We start from the raw sequence: 23,113 nt of genomic DNA, 5'->3' as shown, positions 1-23,113 counted from the left end.
CAATTTGTTTTAGCTCTACTCGTGGACCAAGTAATCGTAGTAATAGTATTCGGATTTTCACGACCTTTGCACCTATGGTCTGGTTTTGGGTTATAATGGATAATTGGCATAAATGATAGTGTAGACCTTCTAAGGAAGATTTCGGCTTCATTCAAAGTATATCAGATCAATCTACCAATTTGTTTTAGCTCTACTCGTGGGGTAAGAAATCGTAGACCGGATTTCCACGACACATGCATCTTTCATATAAGTCTGGGTTATAATGAATAATTGGCATACATGAGAGTGTAATCCTTCTGAGGAAGATTTTGCCTTCATTCAAAGTATATCCGATCAATCGACCCCTGCGTTTTAGGTCTACTCGTTGGCAAAGTATTCGTAGACAGGACTTTCACGACACATGCGTCTTTCGTATAATTCTAGGTTATAATGGATAATTGGCATAAATGAGAGTGTAGACCTTATGAGGAAAATTTCTGCTTCAATTTAGGTATATCAGATAAATCTACCTCTGCGTTTGAGCTCTACTCGTGGGCTAAGAAATTGTAGACCGGATTCTCACGACACTTGCGTCTTTTATATAATTCTGGGTTATAATGGATATTTGGCATAAATGAGAGTGTAATCTTTCTGAGGAAGATTTAAGCTTCATTTGAAGTATATCAGATCAATCTACCTCTGCGTTTTAGCTCTACTCGTTTTAAACAGAAATTGTGTTCATCATGTCTACTCTCTCTTTCGCACCTCGAAAATAATCGCATCTCCGCGAGGTCCGCGTCGACTATCCAATGATTGACGCATCACTTACCGGTTCGCTGACATCTGCGCTGCAAACATCTTATACAAATAAATACATGGCAATATTATAGATATATTTATTACTGGCTTCGTGAAGGGAGAGAGACAAAACGAACTACAAGCCGTTTGTTATAATATTTTGAAAAATATATTTCAAATTGAGTAAATTTTAAATCTTATGAACATGAAATACATACTATATCTTGTGACGACGTAATCTAAGAATTGTAATTATTATTGACTTTATTTCTATGACAATAAAAATTACCGATTAATATTATAAATTGAAATTGTTAATAACCTAATAAACGAAAACCTAATTAAAGAAAAATGAGTAGAGAAATTAGAAATGGTACGAGTACTTACATTGGTTTGCCTAATTTCAGTAGAATGTTTGTCCATTTATTATTCCTAGAAAATTATAATAATGATATAGTATATTAATCTATGCTTAGTTAATTTTCAATTCTTTCCATTTTATTCGTTTCCTTGGCTATCACTTCCTTGTTCCTTCATAAAACTTCAAAATGATTTTCTGTTCTAAGCTAATTTTTTTACTGCGTAAAAACTGCTATAACACTGTCTGATACTAAAATGTATTCGGTACATGTTGATCTTTATATTACGTATGTACATCGAAATAGTACGCAATGTGGAAATATCGGAGTATATGTCATTAATGGACTTGGAAAATAACGTCTTATATTAATTAGCTACATACGTAACATACTGTCTTAATTCCTTTATAGTTTTCTTAAATGATAAATTTTGTAATAATGGAAAGAAGGAAAATAGTGAGATGGAAATTCACTTAATTTTAATTATATTCAGCAACGTTTCGTCAGCACATTTGCTGACCTCTTTAGGCTTTATTAACAGAAAAATAACAAATTATCAACAATAAAGTTGCAAATGTAATTTTACAGGCAAATTATATGTATATGTGTGTACCTGATTTTTCTCGTAATCAAATAATTATAGGCTAAAACGAACAGCACGTGCCAGCCACATTACAATACAGTAAGAAATCAAGTATTTCAGTACACATATATATATATATATATATTCTTCATCTATCATTCCTTTCTTATTGATCTTAATAAAGGCTTATAAATATGACTAAGATATTGTATATCCTCTTTGCTATTTAAAATGTTTTTATGTAAGTCGATGTGCAACATTTCGAAATTTCTGCGTTTCTTGTGATTTTTTCATAATCCAATATCTTAGCTTTATCCGAGTCAAATTTTTGTGAGAGAGTTCTTCTATGTGTACGTAGCTACTACTGTATCTGAGTCAATGTTTTTTTTGTATTCATTTAATCTAACTTTTAAGGATCGCTTACTTTTACCTATGTAGACCGCTGAACATTGTTTGCAGTTAAAACTGTATATAATACCAGTCTAATAAATCAGATTTGTCTTTTCCTAAACGAATGAACTCTTGTAATGGTTTTTATAATAAAGGGATTGGAGTAATGTCATGTTTTTTTAATACAGAAGAACATTTTTTAAAGATGTTGCAATTATTTGGAATAGTGACTGTAGGTAGTTTTTGATTTATTAACTTTTTAGAATTATTCTTCCCTTTTTTATATCTGTTAATCCGTTTGTGTATGTGTTTTTTGATAAATTCAGATAGATAATTATTCTTTTTCAGGATATTAGTACCTATTTTTAAATTGCGTGAACGAAATTTTTTGTTAGCAAGTAAAAACACCCGGACAACTAAATTTGAAACAATATTAACTTTTTGATGAATTATATGTTCTGAGTTCAAATTCAAAATTTTGTCAGTTTGTGTTGTTTTTTTTGAACTAGTCAAATTCTAATTTATTATTATTTCTGATCAATTTTAAGCCAAGAAATGGAATAAAATTCATTTCAATTTCAAACGTAAATTGTAATCTATTATGATAAGAATTAAACGTCTCGACAACTTAATCAATTTTATCTTTCGGAACGCACATCAAAGTATCACCAACATATCTATAGTAGAAAACAGGAGTAATTTGATATTTATTCCACAATACGTTCAGGCAGTGTTTCTCTAAGTCTTCTATTACAATATCAGCCAATAAAGAAGAGAGGGGGGAGCCCATCTGGCTTCCAAGTATTTGTTTATAATAAATTTTGTTGAACACGAAATATATGTTATAAAATAAAAATTTTTTTCTAAAAATTACATACACAAACGGATTAACAAATATAAAAAAGGGAAGAATAATTCTAAAAAATTAATAAATCAAAAACTACCTACAGTCACTATTCCAAATAATTGCAACATCTTTAAACAATGTTCTTCTGTGTTTAAAAAACATGACATTACTCCAATCCCTTTATTACAAAAACCATTACAAGAGTTCACTCGTTTAGGAAAAGACAAATCTGATTTATTAGACTGGTATTGTCTACAGTTTTAACTGCAAACTATGTTCAGTGGTCTACATAGGTAAAAGTAAGCGATCCTTGAAAGTTAGATTAAATGAACACAAAAAAAACATTGTCTCAGATACAGTAGTAGCTACGTACACTTAGAAGAACTCTCTCACAAAAATCTGACTGGGATAAAGCTAAGATATTGGATTATGAAAAAATCACAAGAAACGCAGAAATTCCGAAATGTTGCACATCGGCTTACATAAAAACACTTTAAATAGAAAAGAGGATATAGAATATCTTAGTCATATTTATAAGTCTTTATTAAGATCGATGAGGAAGGGATGATAGATGAAGAATATATATATATGTGTGTTGAAATACTTGATTTCTTACTGCATTGTAACGTGACTGGCTACGAGCTATTTGTTTTAGCCTATAATAATTTGACTACGAGAGAAATCAGGTACACACATATACATATAATTCTATGCCATTCAAATTAAATTTGCAACTTTATTGTTAATAATTTGTTGTTTTTCTGTTAATAAAAACTTAAGAGGTCAGCAAATGTGCTGACGAAACGTTGCTGAATATAATTAAAATTTAGTGAATTTCCAGCTCTCACTATTTTCCTTCTTTCCATTATTAGAAATTTTATCATTTGAGAAAACTATAAGGAAATCAAGACAGTATATTACGTATTCCTACAGAATGAATTACCGCAATTATTGGAAAATGTGGACCCAGAAACAAAACGACGATTATAGCTACAACATGATGGTCAACCGTGTCATCGCTCATTAATGATTCATCGCTTCCTGAATACCGAAAGATCAAAGATTCCGAAGACGATGAATAGGTATTAGTAATCACATTATTGAGTGGTGTCCAAGATTACCGGATCTGACAAGCCTAGTTTTTTTTTATGGGGCTACTTGAATAACATTGTTTATGCACAGTAACCAATAACACGACAAGACATGATGCAACGCATCACACAAGCTTATAGAGCTTTTCCTGGACACGTTTTGTTGTTCATAGTTGAAAACTTAGAACGTAGAATTCAACATTGCATAAACTTGAACAGGAGTATTTTTGAGCACCTTATAAGATAAGCGTTACCTTAATCATAACTTACTAGATAGTCAACGTCTTGCCTTTATCCGTTGGATATTCCTAACTTCTCTTCATTAGCTGGGTAATCGATACCTTACTTTCATTAGCTGTGTAACCGTCGTCATGAATATGAATATGAATATTATAACAACCAATTTTATTATTTCCAATATCAATGCACACAATTACACGAAAGAACCATCGAAAGCACATAATAGGCTCCAGATTTACCGCTATTTACATTATGGCAACGAATAGAAGAGACATTCTGCATTAATTGTCTCCTACTAATCAGCATTAATAGTAGAGAATTAATGCGAAATCTAACGATAAAGATTATGACAGAGTTACGCACGCTCCGAAGGCAATACTTAGATTCCGCTAGCGAGGGTGAAGCGATAGCTGCCTGCTGGTGTTTTCTCGATGGAACTCGCCTTAAACCATGGCTAACTTCGTTGAGATGAAGGAGCCGACAGCAAGATGATGTTGCAGAAGAAGGCCGGGAGTTAACAAGCTACCACTGATCGCTTTGCTATCCTCAGTCAGAGAAAGTCAACCGTCCAGTGAACAGAGCCATAACACCTCTTAATCCTTTTTTCGATTTCGGCAAATCCTTAGCAAATCATATTACGAGTAATAACCAGCCGAATGAGAAGCACGCACACTTCATCAGACTTAAAAGTGTCTGTGTGTAGCACGGAGATTATGTTATAATTGTGTGAACTGGTATTGGAAATAATAAAATTGGCTGTTATGTGTCGATTTAGGATTAAATCTCGTTACCATATCATGTAATTAAATAAATGATTTAGATCATAAATAAATAAGATATAGTACATTGGAACATAAAATTCAATGTGTATTCATTTCTGTGATTTCCGTGCTTGTAACTTGTTATTTATTTAATAGGTATAGAGCGAGTTCAGGGTAGTAAAGACATTGTCACCGTTGCAGCACAGCATCTTGCCTCCCGTATCCGTACTCGTATCCTTGTACGTCCGAAATTTGATCTTGATATAACCTTCCAAATACCACAACAAATACAACATAACTACCTTAAAATTAAACAACTGTTAAACAACTGGCTAAACCTTACCCTTGCTCGATTATTTGCGTGCACAGATAAAAAAAAATAATAAAGACCTCTACATGATTTTAGGGGATCAACCGAACCTAGAATATAATACATTGTTTGAAAATAAAATTTCTCGCTTTCTTCGAATCCAGGATAAAAAATAGGGGTTCCAATTGAGAAAATTACTTCGACCTTCAAATGACCTTGAAAATAAATCTCAAGATCAAAACTATTTTAATAGAAAAATGGCACTCATCATCTTGAAAAACTTTTGTTTGAACAATTTTTTAGTACAACGCGAACTGTCGAAAATTTCTGGGTGGTTTGTTTAAAATGGGACACCCTGTATATTGTAATAATAGAATAAAAGAAATTAATAAATAACATTACTTTATTATACCGAATATTAAGTGAACTTACCTTTTAAAGATTCTAACGAAGTTTCGATGAAAGGTTCTCGTTCAGCAACCATTGATGAGCATCTTATATACTGATTATGATCAGATGTTCGTGTAATTGTTTCAGAAATTTTACTAACTATTACACTGTTTGAGTCAGTTTTCATATTCGTGAGATTTTTTCTTAAATTTTCTTGATTATCATCTAAAACGTCATTGAAATTATTGCTTAATATCACTACTGCTAGAAGAGATTAGGTTAAAGATATTTTAATATTTACCACATATTAACGTATCAATATCCGAATCAATTTTCGATTGTAATGCTATTTTTTTGTGATACTGTTGGGTAATAGTAGAATCCGTAACAGGCGGCAATGCTGATTTATTTGATATTATTTCAATATCTTCATCAATATTATTAGCAAATTTTTTAAAGGAATTTGGTGGTGATTGTATGTAATTAGAATACTTCTGTTTGTCATCTTGTAACGTATTACTTTGTTTACTAATATTTTTAGATAAAACTAATTTTCCTGTGTGCTGAATTGCAATTGGTTTGATTACTTTTGGAGATATTGGCATTGTGATAAAGGCACCACCAGTTGGTTGAAATCCACATAAACCAGTAGGATTTATAGGCGTCGAGTATGGATAATTTGCAGGAAGAATCGATGCCATTCCAATATCACATTTCACTGCATTAGTATTCTTAGTCGGTAATCGAGCTGAAAAATATGTTGATATAGATAAAAATATTTTAAAATAAAATTAGTTTGCATGTCGATATCTTATTAGAAAATAAACACGTGCAATGTAATTAGTAAAAATTGAACGAAGGAAATTTTAGAATGTATAACGCCTTTATTAATATGACCAATTTTGAGTTAATTATTATAAGACTAATCGTTAATTAGTCGTTATTGTTTTATATACTTGGAGCTCATTTGCGAATTCTATACATCGCGAAGATCGTAATCTAATTCGATGAGAAAAAATGAGCTTTTGAAAGGAAACATAGTAAGAAGAAGATTTATTGACTTCGCAGATCCTCTATACAAAAAATGATGACCTGTAAAATAAAATTATTTCATTCGAGATTTGATTGACTGAAAGTTGGTTACGTGAACGTGGCACATAAGCACCATTGTATTGTATTAAATATATGTAACAGTCTCATAATTAAGTTAATTGAGCACGCAATCAGCACGCAGTCGCACAGTCTAGTCAACCGAAAGCCGGATTTTTTCTTCAGTGTCCAATATCGATTATTATTCATGACTTTACTACTTATTTTTAAGACTTAATTGAAACATAAAGTAAGTTAATTCAGAAATTTTATTTATACATGTTACTTTTTTGGCGTACGTGAGAATATTTTCTAAAAACATATATTATTCTAAGCATTGTTAAATAAATACTGTGGTAAAATAATTTATATAATATACAGGGTGAGTAATTTTAATCTATGGACCCCCATATCTCAAATTCTATGCATAGTACAAAAAAATAGTTCAGACAAAAGTTGCTCAATACCAAGGGGTCAATATTTTGGTGACCTTAAATTTGACTTTGAACATGATGGGTCAAGGTCATTGTTTCCAAGGTCAATGTTTTTTTTTTAAATAGGAACCCTTACTTTTTATCTCGGATTCGGATTCTGCGTTAAATTCTACGTTCAAATTATATGTGAGGTCCCAATGACCCCCACCCCACCCCGTCATTTCGAGGTCAACCTTACTTTTTAATGGAAAGCCCTACTTCTCACATCGAATTTGGGAAACGCGGGAAATTGTTCGTCCGGAATAATATTTAAAGGTTTATTTTCGTGTCCTTCCGAGGGTCATCTCAAGAGCAAAATTTTAAAAAGTAGGATAATAATTTTTTCAAATTTTCTGACGAAGCAGTCGTAGTAAAAGTAGTTTTCTAAGACATATTGAGAGGTTATTGAGGGGTTATTGAGGTATTATTGAGAGATTATTAAGTGATTATTGAGAAGCGTTATTAAAGGGTTGACTCTCACGATCGGGGTGCTTGTTTAACGTGAGTCCCCTTGCCTCTCACGTTTAACACAATTGATTTCATTAGCCACGGATAAACTGTTCAAAGTTTCCTCCGTTGTTTTCAATACACAATCGTATTCGTCTTTCAAAAGTATCCACAATTTTAAGCAACATCGCTAGAGAGATGACTTCACAAGCTATTCGAATTCTATACCTTATATTGTCCATGGTCGTGGGCTTTATAACATAAACATTTTTTTAGTATCCCCACAAATAAAAATCAGGCGATGTCAGATCAGGAGAGCAAGTAGGCTATTCAACTGTGTCTTGTCGTTCAATCTATCTGCCATTGTAGTTTTCATTTAAAACCTGACGCAAAATGTGCTGGAGCACCATCATGTTGAAACCACATTCTCACTCGCGTTGCTAAGACAACGTCTTCTAAAAGTCTCGGTAGGTAATCCCGTAGAAACTATAAGTATGGCTATCAATGTTTCCGTCAAAAAAATAGGGCCCAATCAAATAGACATTTACTACTCCACACTATACCATTTGACTCCATCGATTCTGATGGTCCAAAGCTCTATACCAGTAGGGATTTTCGTCCGACCAATAGTGACAGTTATGCCTATTGAGCTATCCATCGCTGTGAAATATAGCTTCATCTGAGAAAAGTACATAAAAAATAATAAAATAATAAAAAATGAGACTCATTTTCTATCATTTCTAAAGCCGATTAACAGAAATAACACGCGCCAAAAGATGATGTGGTCTCAAGGCTTGCGTCAGAGTAATATGATAAACGTGTAAGCGATGGACTCTTAAAATTCTTGAGACTGTATGTTGCGGTATTCCTGTTTGTCTTTCAATCTGCCTGGTACTAATGTGTGGATCAAGATGAACAGCTGCTAAAACAACCAATACGCGCACGTCATTATCGTCGTATTAATGACGTCGGCGTTGGCGCACCAGCTGTCCGGTACGTGCTCTTTCAGACAAGATTCTTATTGTCATATCAGTAGGATGTCTTCGGTCTCGGTACCGTTTAGCGTACAGTCTCAATGCAGCTGCATAATTGTTATGACATTCCCCTAAAATCATTATTATATTGACAATTTTAGTAGGCGTATAATCTGCCATCTCTATTGAGTATGCGTCCACAAAATAACTCAAGGACATAAAACCTTAACTTACATATGTAATAATCTAATCAAGTTTTAGTAATGAATACAAGATTTTAGAAAAAGTAATACGAAGCAAAAACTTTCTAGTTTACAATCATGAAAGTATTATGCATGACTTTGCGTATTAACAATGTTACTGGAGAATTTTTCATTCCTCGGAATTTATGATTTTGCAATGAATAACTAGTAGATATTTATGTCTACACTTTTTTGCATTGAAATTAAAATTAAATAAATTTAATTAAATCTTAAGTTCTTTAAGATAAAACCAATAATTTTCAATTTATTCATCTCTCAAATCAAACACGGTGAACCGTTTCATATGACTAATTACATGAAGTGAGAGGGAGGGGAAAAGAGGAGCGAGATAATACGAGAGGTAGGGTAGGGAGAAGGATGAGTAAGGCAGGGAGTGGAAAGAAGAGAATGGGAAAAGGAAAGGAGGAAGGGACAAGTCGATATTTTCTTATTTGAGTTACTTTCGAGGTTAACAGTGTCACGCTTAAGTTAACATGTTTCAAATAGATACTTTTACAGCGATTGCTTCATTAGAAAACTTAACAAAATTACTATCCAATTTTTAAAAATTTTTCTCATGAATCAAACCTCTGAAGGTAATGAAAATAAACCTTTGAATATTATTCCGGACGAATAATTTCCCGCTTTTTCCAAATCTGGTGTGAGAAATAGGGGTTTCCATTAAAAAAGTAAGATCAACCTTGAAATGACTTTGGGGGTGGGGTGGGGATCATTTGGACCCCGAATATATCACATGATTTGAACGTACAATTTCACGTAGAATTTAAACCTGCGACGAAAAATGAGGGGTTCCATTTAAAATGTAAGATTGACCTCGAAATGACTTTGGGGGTGGGGTGGGGGTCATTTAAACTACACACATATTACAAGATTTGAACGTAGAATTTAACGTAGAATCCGAATCCGAGATAAAAAGTAAGGGTTCCTATTTAAAAAAATATCGACCTTAGAATAACCTTGATGTTATGTTCAAGGTCGAATTTAAGGTTACCAAAATATGGCTCCCTTGGTATTGAGCAACTTTTGTCTGAACAATTTTTCTGTACTATGCATAGAATTTGAAATATGGGGGTCCATAGATTAAAATGACTCACCCTGTATATTAATTTATATAATAATATAAAAATACATCTGATTTTGAATATGAGTAAGAGATGAACACTTGTGCAATATTTAATAGTGAATCTTTTCGCAATTTTATTAGTAATGGATGCGGAAGGACGTGCTGAAATGTTACCCTACAAAAGCGATACACAATTTGGTTTTCTGATGGACAAAGACGAAAAAACATAAGATGTTTTTTGCTTGCCTGATGTAATATTTAACTTATAATTTTCAGTGTTTTTAATATCTGCCTTTTTTTATAGAGAGATCATAGCTTTTGCGGACGTAGTCTAAAGTTCTACCGTTATTAGAATAAGAGCAAAATATGACTTATTTAAGTTTATGTTGAACAATAGCAGTTCCAAAAGAATTGTGTATTTAGTATACGGCAAGACATAAATTCAGAAGTATGTCAGTGAATTTACGGTCGGCAGGGTAAGTTTTTTTTGTACTCAAATTTGTCAATCATTATAATATATTATTATTATTATTATTATTATTATTTTTTTTACAAGGAGTTGCGGATTCCCCTTAGTCTTTCTGACTGAGGGATTATGTGGGACTCCCCGAAAATAAAAAAGATAGGCCTACCCACTAAACCGCCATCTCCTTGATGTTCTTCCCCCCAGCCAGGGACTATGTTGATATTACTTCTGACTGGAAGTTCTGTCTGTGTTCGTCCGCTCGCGTCGTTCCTCCATATTTCGTTACGTCGCGTCACTTTGTCTGCTCAGTCATCTGTCAGGCAACCGTCCGCGTTCTTACGTCTCAGTATAGTTTTCGTATAGGTAGCGACTAAGCGCCACCATTCGGGTTCATGCAGCAGGTGAGCCACGATGTTATCAGGAGTGATGCTGCCGACCGTTTCTTCCAGTTCCTGTCTGAGTCTTGTCCAGCGGTCACACGCGAAAAACGTGTGTTCCGCATCGTCTCGTTCGTGTCCACAGTACTTACAATCGGGTGTTCGTAATCTGTTTATATTGTAGAGGTACCGTCGGAAGTACCCGTGGCCCGTCAAGATCTGGGTGACGTAGAAATTTACATCACCAAATTTCCTTCCGAGCCACAGCCTCAAGTTCCGTATCAATCGTCTCGTCCAGTTACCACCTCGTTTCTCGTTCGAGTTTGACATTTATGAAAAATTACAAGATATTTTTTTGGTTGCATTGAAAAGAGCTTTTATTTGCGACTCCGCCCACCTCGCCAGCTTATTTAGGACCAAAGATATGTGTATTCAAAGTTTGCTATTATTCCGAAAATAACAAAATATTACAATTTTTAAAGTACATTTAAAAAATACGAACATCATCTTTTTCATCAAACAAGGTTTTTCTAAGTAGCTCTAGTATTGTAGAATATAATCCTATAATAACATCGGTGGACTTTTGCTTCCTTGTTGACTTATGTGATTTTTCAAAATCACTAATTTCTGGTATTTTGAGAAATTATCTATGGTTTACTATTGTAATTAAAATTGTAATAATGACTTGATTTCATGGTATTTCACTTTTAGTTTCTGTTTCATGTTAAGCTTTACGTCTGTTTTGCCTTGCCGACGTGAGAGGTCGCATCAGTCTACAGGTCAGACCTCAATTGATTGAGTTGTAGGTTGTAGTCGACGTTAAGTAAAGAAGCCGAAAGCTAATAGATTTATTTTAAGAAATATATAATTAATCCAATAATTTTACGCTGCCCTATCAATTGTTCATAAACTTATTGATTGCTCAGTCTTCTCGTACATATTCTGAAAAATAGATAATTAAATTTGTTTATTGAACCATTTATTTATTTCTTCTTTTACATATTCATGAGAAATCGAGCAAAACAAAACAACCTATGAACATTCGATTGGCGAGCTTAAGATTATTGAAAAAATCATTTTATTAGCAGAGCGGTTTGTGTTCGCTTCATTGCTTGCAGCTGATCGTAAGTATCAACGATAGTAAATCAAAAGTTCTAATGCAGCCCTGTATATCGTTGGAGACTGTTACCGAAATTTACATATATAAATATTTTTTGTTATAATAATATGAAAAATGTTATTTGAATAGTTTGTATAAATCAATTATTCAAGTGTCAATGCACTGATTTTCGTTTTTCTGCAGGCTGTTCTCGTAAGTGTTTTTTAGTAATTTTATTTTTGAGTATCTGTGGCTTACTGAAAAAGGCCGGCTAGCCCAACAAATTTTTTTCTACGTGATCCATGAATCTTATCTTTATTTCTTACTAGTAAAATTGAAATATTTCTAGACTTTATATGTATACCTTTATACTTTTTATAAGATTACACGGAAAGAGTTCATATTGTATTAATTATATTAAAAACTGCCAATATTGACAAGAATATTCAAACAGTCTCTATTCGTCAATGCACTGCAATTTTCATTACTGTGAAACTTCATTACTACGAAATAAACAATGTAGTCTATATAAATTAGTTAGAAAATCACTCTCAAAAATCCCATAAACATTCGACAAATGTCTATGGAATCTTTGAGAGTTAAATTCCTATTAGAGAAAATTAAAACTTACAAAGAATCTTTATGAGTTTTAATTTTTGGGATTTCATAAAGAAATGATTTGTTCAATAATAGTCGTAGTAATTGTAATGACTGTTTTAAATACTTTTTATTTTAGTATTTTTTAGAAAATAGGAGTTTAATGGTTTAAAGGTAACGTTTCAAAGAGATTATGTATATCTTGTCTCTCCTTTATTTGCACTTTGCCCTACTATCTCTGCTCTTATTCATGATGCTCACTACCCCCCCCCCCCCCTCCTCCATTTAGCCAATTTTTCAAAAATGAATACATAGTTACAAATTGTTCTATTAGGACTCCCTTTTAATATTTCAATCAATTTATTATTTTTTTCTCTTCCCCTACCAGTAATTTCCTGTTCCTCAAGCTCCGTTACCCAATTACCCCCTATTTCCTCTTTTGCACTCCTACATTCTAGCGTATGTTCCAAGCTCTCTTATATCCTTCCACAGAATCTGCACACACTTTCTTTAAACTCTTTCGCCCGTTCTCTGCCTATGTTCCCACATCTTATTCTCGCCTATTGTTCTTTTATCCATCCCGGAGTCATCCTGTCCCTCGAATAAGCCTCTTTCCCCACCGTCTCTTTCAGTTTTTTATAAAGTTCGTTGTAAGTTGACCCGTCTATTTTGCCCCACAAACTTTGTAGTTCTTGTTCTGTCTTTCTTTCTAACCCATTCTCTAATTTACCCTTTATTTTTTCAAATTCTTTTTTGTCCCATATCATTTTTAAGGTTTCCCCATCCCCTACCCCTTCCAATAGTATTAGCACCCTCTTTCCCCATTTCGTCGGGTTTTTATTTAATATGTTCCTTACTTCATACCTCAAACAAATTTTTGGCCATCTCCCTTCTTCCATTTTTCTATCTCAACTAAATACTCCATTGCCCTCCTAGCTGTCTGTAACTCCATCGACGCCCTACCTGCTTCCATGGCAACTATATAATTCGGCATGTTAATATTTAATCCCATGGCCATTTTTATAAACTTCCTTTGTACCTTCTCTAGATTTTTCCATTTCTGCCACCCCCAAATCTCTACCTCATATAAACATCCCGCTTTTATTATACTATCCACCGAGTATAGCCTTTTCCTTAGATTTTCTATTTTTGCCCTTTTTAAAATACCCCACACCGCATTAACTACCCTACTTGCTTTCTCTTCTATTTTATTTATATGTGTCGTGTTTACATTTTTTTGAGTAAACCAATTCCTCAAGTATTTGAATTTCCTAACTACCTCCACCTTTCGCCTTTGTATGAAAAGATTTTCTCTTTACCTATTTTTCCTTCACAACAAATCATTATCTTAGTTTTCTCTGTATTAACTTCCATTCCTATTCCCTCACTGTAAATCTCTGTTTCCTTTAACATTTCCCTCATTCCTTCCTCATTATCTGCCACAATTACAATGTCGTCCGCGAACTTTGGACAATAGAATTTTTTCCCTCCCACCTCCGCTCCTCCTATTTCTTTCTTTTCCCAAATGTCATCCATATCATCCATGAACAAACAAAATAGGTTAGGACTTAATGGGCACCGCTGCCTTACTCCCTTATGTGTCTCGAAACTCTCTGATAGCCTTTCACTAGTTATTACTTCATTCCTTGTTGATTTGTAAATTGTTTTTATCATCTGCAGCATTTTCCCCCTTATTCCCTTCTTTTTTAGTTTTTCCAACATTTTATCCCTATCTATTCTATCAAACGCGTTTTTTGAAATCAATGAATCCTAAATATACTTTCCCTCCTTTCCTTTTAAGTTTATTGTCTACAATCGAGTTCAATATAAAAATATGCTCCCTCGTCCCTCTTTTTCCTCTAAATCCTGCTTGACTTTCCCTAAATACCTTATTGCTCTCTACCCAATCACTGATTCTTCCGACCATTATTTTCGCCATTAGCTTATAGTTCACGTGTAGTAGTAATACTCCCCAATAATTTCTAGCCTCCTCCTCCTCGCCGCTTTTAAATATTGGGTAAATTCTTGATATTTCCCATCCCTCTAAAATCTCGCTCCTGTACCATAATTCATTGAAAATTTCTACTATTGTTTATATCCAGCTATTGGTAGTCCCTTTATGAATTCAATGGGGAGTCCGTCCTGACCCGCTGCTTTTTCGTTTTTCATTTGTTTCAAGGCATCTCTAAATTCTTTCTCACTTATCCTCCTATTTAACCTGTCCTCCTCCTCCTCCTCTTCTAACCCCTCATTCCCCTTTTCCTTCTGGTTCGCGCTTCCTCTCTCATTCTCGCTTTCCCTCCCGTTCATGGTTCCTTCCTTGTTTGGGTTCCTCCTCCCTTCCTCTGTTGATCGTAGTAAATTCTTTATGTATTCGCCCCATTCCTCTTTTTTAAATGTTTCCCCCTTTCTGTTTTTCCTCGGCCTTTCTTTATTTACTATCCTCCAAAATTCCCCCATGTCCCTGCTCGATGCCATGACTTCGATCTTTTTTTGTTTTCTTTTCTTATTTTTCTCGCTATCATCTCTTTTAATTTGCTTTTCCCACCTTTCCATAACTCTCTCTTCTCTAACGTTCTGTCTGCTCTCCATGCATTCAACTTTTCCCATACTTTCTTTTTTTGCATTCTTATTTTTCTATCATTATTTCTACTCGACCTCCCCCCCTCCCTGCCGCTACATTTCATTTTCAACTCATTAGCTGTTACTTTTATTTTCGTGACCAAATTATTCCATTTCTCCTGCAGTGATTTGCCCCTCATTTCTTCTATCCTCCATTTTTTCCCCATCACAACCTCATATTCCTCTTTCTTTTCTTTCTTCCATGTAAGTCTTTCTCTAGCTTCGCCTTCCCCTTCCTTCTCCCTTTTTTCATTTTTCCCCAGCTCGAAAATTACTGGTAGGTGGTCAGATTTTATCCGTGTTACAATTTCTATCCCCATCACTATCTTTGTCAGCCTAATTCCTCCTTCTATTACCAAATCGAGGACCAATGAGCCTGCATCCCTAATAAAAGTAATTCTCCCCTTTTTGTCTCCTTTGCTACATCCGTTTTTTATTTCCGCGTTACAATATTTCAGACTTTCTATAAATTTTTATCCCTCCCGCCTCGTTTTTTTGTCCTTTGAATTCCTCTTACTGCCCTTGTTTATCTGTTCGCTTCCCACCCTTACATTGAAATCTCCTGCTATAATAAATTTCTTTCCTTCAACTAAACTCACCTCAATTACCTCATTCAGTTTGCTGATCATTCTGTTCGTTTTCGCTTTGTTGTATATCGTTATAAAATCAATTTTTTCTTTCCCAATCCCGATATTCCTTATAATTATTCCGTATTCCTATTCTTCTATCTCTGCGTTTTTACCTATCTCTTCCTAATCCCTACCATAAGCCTCCCACTAGCTCTCCCCCTTGTTTTCACTTTGATCGCCGCCTTCATTTCCCACCTATATTTTTTGTTCAATTTTTTAATTAAATTTATTTCTTTATTTTTTTCTACCCACGTCTCCTGTAGTAAAATAATATCAAACTTGTTTAAGATATCTTTGCATTTTAATATCTTTTTACTCCCCGCTACATTCCATGATACGCACTTATAACCTACGCTTCGAGGTTCGCCGAACACTCCGATCGTCGTTGCTTCTCTCATTGTCCCCTCCGTCGATTTGTGTCCTGGTCTCCAAACTGCCGCTTTCCTCTTCCTCGCTTGTTGCTTCTTCACTCGTCTCGAAACCTGTCGTAGAAATGTTCCATGGTTGCCCGTCGTGATATCCCTCTCCGCTGCTCATCTTGTCTTCTGCCCTGAAAAAATATTCTCTCTTTTGCCTCTACGAGACCCCCTTTTCTTTCGTCCCATAAGCTCATTTTTCCATTGATTCTTATTTTTAGATAGCCCACTTGCACTTGTTTTTGTTTTTTCCTTTCTTGTTCTGCTACCATCTCAATCCATTTTTGCACTACTATTTCTCTGCATGTTCTATCTTCCTCTAAACTTATTCCTATTTTTTCAAAAATCTCCTCTTGTTCTATAAACTCCAATTTTTCTCTAAAATTTTCAAATGTCCATTTCCAGCTCTTTGTCTCCCTTCTCGCCGTTCTTGTTCACGTTCGCTTGTTGATCTTCAACTGCTCGTTGTACCGCTTCCTCTTCTTGTCTTTCGCTGCTCTTGCCTACTGCTCTTTCTTTTGGCCGCTCTCCTTCCTCCCTTCTACACTTGCCACATCCAACCATTTTTCCTATTTCCTCCTCTACCCTCTCTTTTTGTTTTTTCTCCTTTTCACCTATTTGTTTTATTAATTCTGCCATTTTTCTATCCAACTTCTCTACTGCTATTCTTATCGCTTCTTTCGCCTTTTCTACTGCTTGAGCATCAATTCTTCTTTGCTTTTCCATCTCCTCCATTCTAACCTGGAATTTCTCCAATATCTCTCCTACTCTGTTTCTCTCATTTTCGCTTGTGTTCGTGCTCTTGTCTGTGTTTATGTACGTCCCTCGGTCTTCTGCTCTCCTTGCTTCATTTTCTTCCTTATCGGCCTCGACTTCTTTACTATTCAGCTCCTGTGCGTCTTTTACCTCCTGCTCCTTCCGTATTTTCTCACCTTTATCTTTCTCCGGGTTCTCTTCTCGCTTTTCCTCATCATCTTTCTCCTTCCTCAATTCATCTTGTTCGATTTTCTTTGTTATCTCGTCGTCGTCGTCCTCTATTTCTTCTATCTGCTCAATTATTTCACTGTGATTTTTCCTGCCTTTACCGCGTGACCTTTCTTCTGGCTTCCTCGGCGGTGTATGCACTAATTTGACACTTTTTGTGAACCCGATTTCCTTGTTATCTTCCTTCTTTTGCATAAACTTTCTTATATCCTTTTCTCCACTATTTTCCTTCTTCTCTTTTCCTACTTTCTCGCTCTTTCTTTGTCCACTCTTGCTCTCCGCTCTTCGTCTCTTCCTTCCTGCTCGTGGCCGCCATAACCGCACTTTTGTCGCTCTTCATCTTTTCACTCATTTTCTTCTCACTCGCCCTTATCTTTCACTTCTTTATTACTCCTTCGCAGCCTACTCTTACACTCGACCTGCTGGTCCACTTTTCAATTGTTTATTCTCTTTTTTTATCCTAATATCACTATCTATATTACTCTTCTGCATCGCACACGTATATCCCGTCTGAGCTCTCGACCGGAAGTTCTCTATAAATATAATTTTTATTTTTATTATCGATGAAAAATTTGTATATATTTTGAATGAATTCCAAGAGCAAAATCTTGCTAAGGCAATACATGGCATTACTTTCAGAAGAGAATGTAATGCAGGGTGATCCAGAAGTCCTGGAACGGCAGAATAATCCGGCAGAACAGAATTTAACGAAAAATGTTTCGGACGAAAATTATAGGATTTTTCCTTAGCTATCTAATAATGATCTTGATCATGATCTTAACCATGCCCTTCAAGGTTATTTAGATGACTTTTTGAAATGTAACCCCATACTTTTTATTTGTAGAATCCAAAGAGCATAAAAATATGGCCTTGACTATGAACTCCAAGCTAGGGCACCCAGCAAGGCAAGGTTAAGCTTCCACTCAGAAAGCTAAGACGAGGTAGGGGGTCTACCCAGCCTGTTAAAGCAAACTTAAGCACTTTTCCATTCAATTAAGGTCAGGTTGAGATCATCACTTTATAACAATTAATCAAAATTATTACTGCTAGATTCTTGGCAATATGCCATGCGATCATAAAAGCTTGATACAACTGTTTGTATCATGTCCGGTTCAATAAGCAGCAATTTCATCCCGTATTCGTTGTTTAAGAACATCAATGTTCAATAGCTTTGTTTGATATACTCGAACTTTTAAATACCATCATAAAAAGAAATCAAGTTGAGTGAGATCAGATAATCTCGCCAGCCATTTAATCGCTCCACGTCTGTTTATACACCTCGCATGTAACGTATAATGAGCTACCACTCCGTCTTGCTGAAACTCAGTTTTTCGAATCCAATTCCTACAACAGTACGAATAATAAGGATAATCTGGTTCCTTAACATTTCTTCAAATGAGAGCTATCAAAGTTTCCCTCAATGAAGAAAGGTCCAATAATTACATTGTTAATTATTAATTAACCTACATACATTAACCTTTCGGGGGTATTAAGTGCTCCGACTGTTCATCACGCACTGAACGTTAGTTTCGCTCTAATAACGTAGCTTCATCCTGAAATACGATACAATAAAAAAAATCATATCAGCATTCATTGAATTCATCATCAATTCAAAAAACTCTAGGTGTCTATCAAGATTATCATCATTCAATTCTTGCACCAAATTAACTTTATAGAAATGTAACTTTAATTTTTTTCTTAAAATTCGTTGTGTCGAACAATAAGACAAGTCTTGTTGTTGTAATTTGTTAATGAAATTATGAGGAACTTCCGTGATAAATAGTGCAACATTCAATTGGTTTTCTTCAGTACGCTGTCACTGAACGACTCAATCTTGGAAGATCTTTTACATTTCCAATTTGATGAAATCGCTGTATCGTTCTACAAACAGATAATTTTGAGCCTGAAATTTTCCCTACTCTAAATGATTGATTAAATAAATTTGCAACATTCTCAAATGATCTTTCATTATCATCCTACCCCCTTATTATAAGAATAATTATAAGCTCTCGTTCATTTAGTGGAGCCATTGTAGTTTTATAAATTCTCGTTATAAATCTTAATAGATAAAATAAAAAAAAAGATAGTTAATATTAAAGAATGAAAACAAAAAAGCAGAATACGAGAGGGGTCAATAAGTTTTTATAAAATCCAAGAGATGGCGCTTGTCACGCTTAAATTATGATGTTTTTGGCAAGCAATACTACTAACTAGATATTGTACAAAGTTTCAGCTCGATTCATTAAGTCGTATTTTTATGAGTGTTGGTTGAACAAAAAGTTATTGGTTTATTTGAAAAATGGAAAAAACAGAGTTTCCAGCAGTGATAAAACATTTTTATTTGAAAGGCCATACACCAAAAGAAATCACAGTTGAGTTGAACGCCGTTCATGGCAAGTCTGCCCCTGTGTTTAAGACTGTTTATAACTGGGTAAATGAATTTAAACGCGGCCTTACAACAACAAAAGATGAACCTCGTTCAGGACGCCCCGTAGAAATGAGTACATCCGAAATGGTCAACAAAATCCACAATATGGTGTTGAGTGATAGAAGATTAAAATTACGAGAATCAGTTGAGGCCACAGGGGTTTCATAGGGTACAATCATTTCAATTTTGCATGAAAAATTGGGGATGAAAAAAATATCAGCAAGATGGGTGCCGTTGCTCACTGTTGAAAACAAACGAACCTGCGTGATCACCTCTGAAGCTCTTTTGGCATTCATACGTCGTAATCCGGAAGATTTTGGCGTCGACTCGTAACTGTAGACGGAACATAGGTACACTACTACACTTCTGAAACCAAAGAACAGTCCAAACAATGGATTGCCGCAGGACAACCAGCCCCAAAGAAGGCAAAGACAAGTAAAGTTATCTGGCAAGATTATGGCCACGGTTTTCTGGGATGCGTATGGAATCATCTACATCGACAACTTGGAAAAGGGCCAGACGATCACTGAACAATATTATGCGTCATTATTAGGTTAGCTTAAAGAAAAAATCAGAGAAAAACGTTCTCACTTAAACAAAAAAAAATACCTCTTTCTTCGAGACAATGCTCGAGTTCACACGTGTGCAGTTTCGATGGCAAAAATTAACGATTTAAAGTTCGAATTAATTGACCATACACCATATTCGCCTGATTTAGCTCCCAGTGACTTTTCCTTATTTCCTAGCCTCAAAAAATGGCTTGCCGGACAACGATTCACGTCGGATGAAGAAGTCATCGCCGAAACAAATGCCTATTTTGAGAGTTTTCAGAAATCATATTTTTCTGATAGCTGAAAAAAACTGAAAGGCCGTTTAATAAAATGTATCGACCTTCAAGGAGATTATGTTGAAAAATAAAAAAAAATTACATATGCAAAACTTTTTTTTCTTCCTTTTTGTAAAGATTTATTGACCCCCTCCCCTAGTACAAAATTATAATTATAAGAGATTTTTCTTTCATATTTGAAATTTGATAGTTTTCATTTCATGGGTAAAAACTATGGAGTCTCATGCTAAAAAGTAACGTTGACTTCTAAATGTCCTCGAAGGTAGTAATGTAGTGGTGAAAGTCATGGTCAAGATCTCCATTAGATAATTAAAGAAAATCCTCTAAATTTTTTCCAAAACATTTTCGCTAAAATGCAGTTCTGCCGAATTATTCGGCCATTACGGGACTTTTGGATCACACTGTATGATGTATAAATACAATGTCTCTTCGTTTTTTTTATCTCTAATTAATATTTCACATTTCAATAAATTATTGGAAATATTTAAAATCAATAATCTAGTACCATTATACAAAACATCTCACAACAATCGTTAAGCTCAGTTACATCTAATTTTTCAAAATCGTTCTTCCTGCGGCTCCATTTTCCCTCTTCTACTTCTTTAGCTAGAGAGTTTTCATATGGATCAAGCTGAACATTTTACTAATTAAATCACTCATAGTGTCATCTGTTTTGAAACGGTTACCGAATCAATATTAAAATAATATACAATTCGACAGAACGACTTTGCATTTAAAAACATTTTATTATCCATATGATGATGAAGAAGCTTCAATTTCAATTTTAGCTACACATGTAGCGCTTCAATAACTCAACGTAATTTTATCACAATACGCGAATCATTGCTTCTACTAATAGTGAGCTGCTTTCTTTTGCCTTTCATAGCAGGCGTCATAACAATAAACTTTCTGTCTTCTAACAGTTTAACTATATCTCTGAAACTCCAATCAACAATTATAATTTCACCTTCTTGGTTGGCTATTTGGATCCATCTATTTGGATCGGCTATGACTTTCTTCATTATATTTGCATCATTCTTTGTGCCTTCATATGCACCACAACTATCCACAGCAAAACTATGTGTGGCACTTACAGTAAATGGTTTAATCAGAGGCATGTTTTTCTGCCCTGACAAAACATGGCGTTATTATTCATTATTCAAAATTTTTTATGCTGAACATAAGTACCATCAAATATCAAAGGTAACTAATTTTATTAATTTGAAGAGTTTTCGAACATCCTCGGATGTATGATTTTCAATCAAAAATTTCTTGACCTCATCGCGTTTTGTATCAGTCATGATTCTATTCACTCCAAAACATGTAGGCAGAAGGTCCTTTTCAAAAGATTTTATTACATTATCACAGATTTCTGACACTATTTAATTATTTTCAAATTTCAAAGTAATCCCCACTTGATTGAATAACACGGTTCCATCGATGTTTCCACTTTTCAAAACAGTCCTGGAACTCACTTTTAGGGATAGCCTTAAGTACACTCGTCGCATTGTTTTCAACCGTTGTTTTGTCATCGAATGGGTATCTTTTGAGTCGTTTTTTTAGTTTTGGAAACAGCCAAAAGTCACAAGGGGCTATGTCGGGACTATATGGAGGTTGTCGAAGCAATGCGATATTGTGTTTGCTCAAAAACTGCTGCACAAGATTGGATGAATGTGCTGGCGCATTATCGTGATGGAGAACCACTTTCCCAAAAGTGCGGCCATTTTCTTCTTACTACATCACGCAAACGTTTCAAAATTTGAACGTAGTATTCTTTATTGATTGTCTGACCTGTTGGTGCATATTCGTGATGTACAACACCTTCACAATCGAAAAAAACAATCAACATTGACTTAACATTGCTCCGACTTTGACGTGCTTTTATGGTCTTGGCGATTCAGAATGCTTCCACTGTGAAGATTGTTGTTTTGTTTCAGGATCATAACCATAAACCCGTGATTCATCACCTGTAATAACTTTTCTAAGCACATTATCATCATTATTGACCATTTCCAGATTGTCCAGAGTGATTTCTAAGCGAATATTCTTCTGCTCTGCTGTGAGCAATTTTGGGATGAATTTCGCACACACGCGTTTCATTCCTAAATTTTCGGTTAAAATTTCTGAAATGATAGTTTTTGGTATCCCAAGTTCTCGCATAGTCATACGAGGATCTTGTTCGATTACAAGTCGCACCCGCTCAATATTATCTGCGGTTTTTGTCATCGAAGGTCGACCGGAACGAGAATCACTATCGACAGAAGTGCGACCATCCTTGAACCGTTTATACCACTCTTTTATTCGTGTTTTGCTCATACACTCGCTTTGAAAGGCCTTTTGCATCATTTCAATAGTTTCCGAACTCGTTTTTCCGAGTTGAAAGCAAAATTTGATGCAAATTCATTGATCTTGTTTTTCAGTCATTTTTGACAATATCAAAATCCGACGAATGCGAAAAAGGCACTGTAAACAAAGACACGCTGCGCATGAACTATCCGTCCGGCAGGTGTCTGTTGACGTTTCTGTCCGGTAGAGGTCGCTCGAACACTATGGCGCGAAGATATAAAAGTAGGCCCGATACTTTCCGGGCA

The 23,113-nt window shown here is 34.8% G+C and overlaps 1 protein-coding gene across 4 annotated transcripts in view; it reads right to left on the bottom strand.

Moving 5' to 3' along the window:
* LOC131672143 (uncharacterized) overlaps nucleotides 1-23,113 on the bottom strand; it is a 984,265-nt gene that overhangs the window by 252,497 nt on the left and 708,655 nt on the right. For all 4 annotated transcript variants that reach the window (XM_058949194.1, XM_058949184.1, XM_058949166.1 and 1 more), the window contains 2 exons: nucleotides 6,050-6,496; nucleotides 5,791-5,973 (listed from right to left, as the gene is read on the bottom strand). In XM_058949194.1, the coding sequence (XP_058805177.1) occupies nucleotides 5,791-5,973; nucleotides 6,050-6,496 (630 nt within the window). The remainder of the gene's footprint in view (nucleotides 1-5,790; nucleotides 5,974-6,049; nucleotides 6,497-23,113) is intronic.

Source organism: Phymastichus coffea, unplaced genomic scaffold (assembly GCF_024137745.1).
Source record: "Phymastichus coffea isolate CEN01 unplaced genomic scaffold, Cenicafe_Pcof_1.1 PCOF00011, whole genome shotgun sequence".
In the NCBI taxonomy this organism is placed as follows: domain Eukaryota; kingdom Metazoa; phylum Arthropoda; class Insecta; order Hymenoptera; family Eulophidae; genus Phymastichus; species Phymastichus coffea.
The sequence above is the reverse complement of the archived record's forward strand: the minus strand, read 5'-3'. Positions and strand labels throughout refer to the sequence as shown.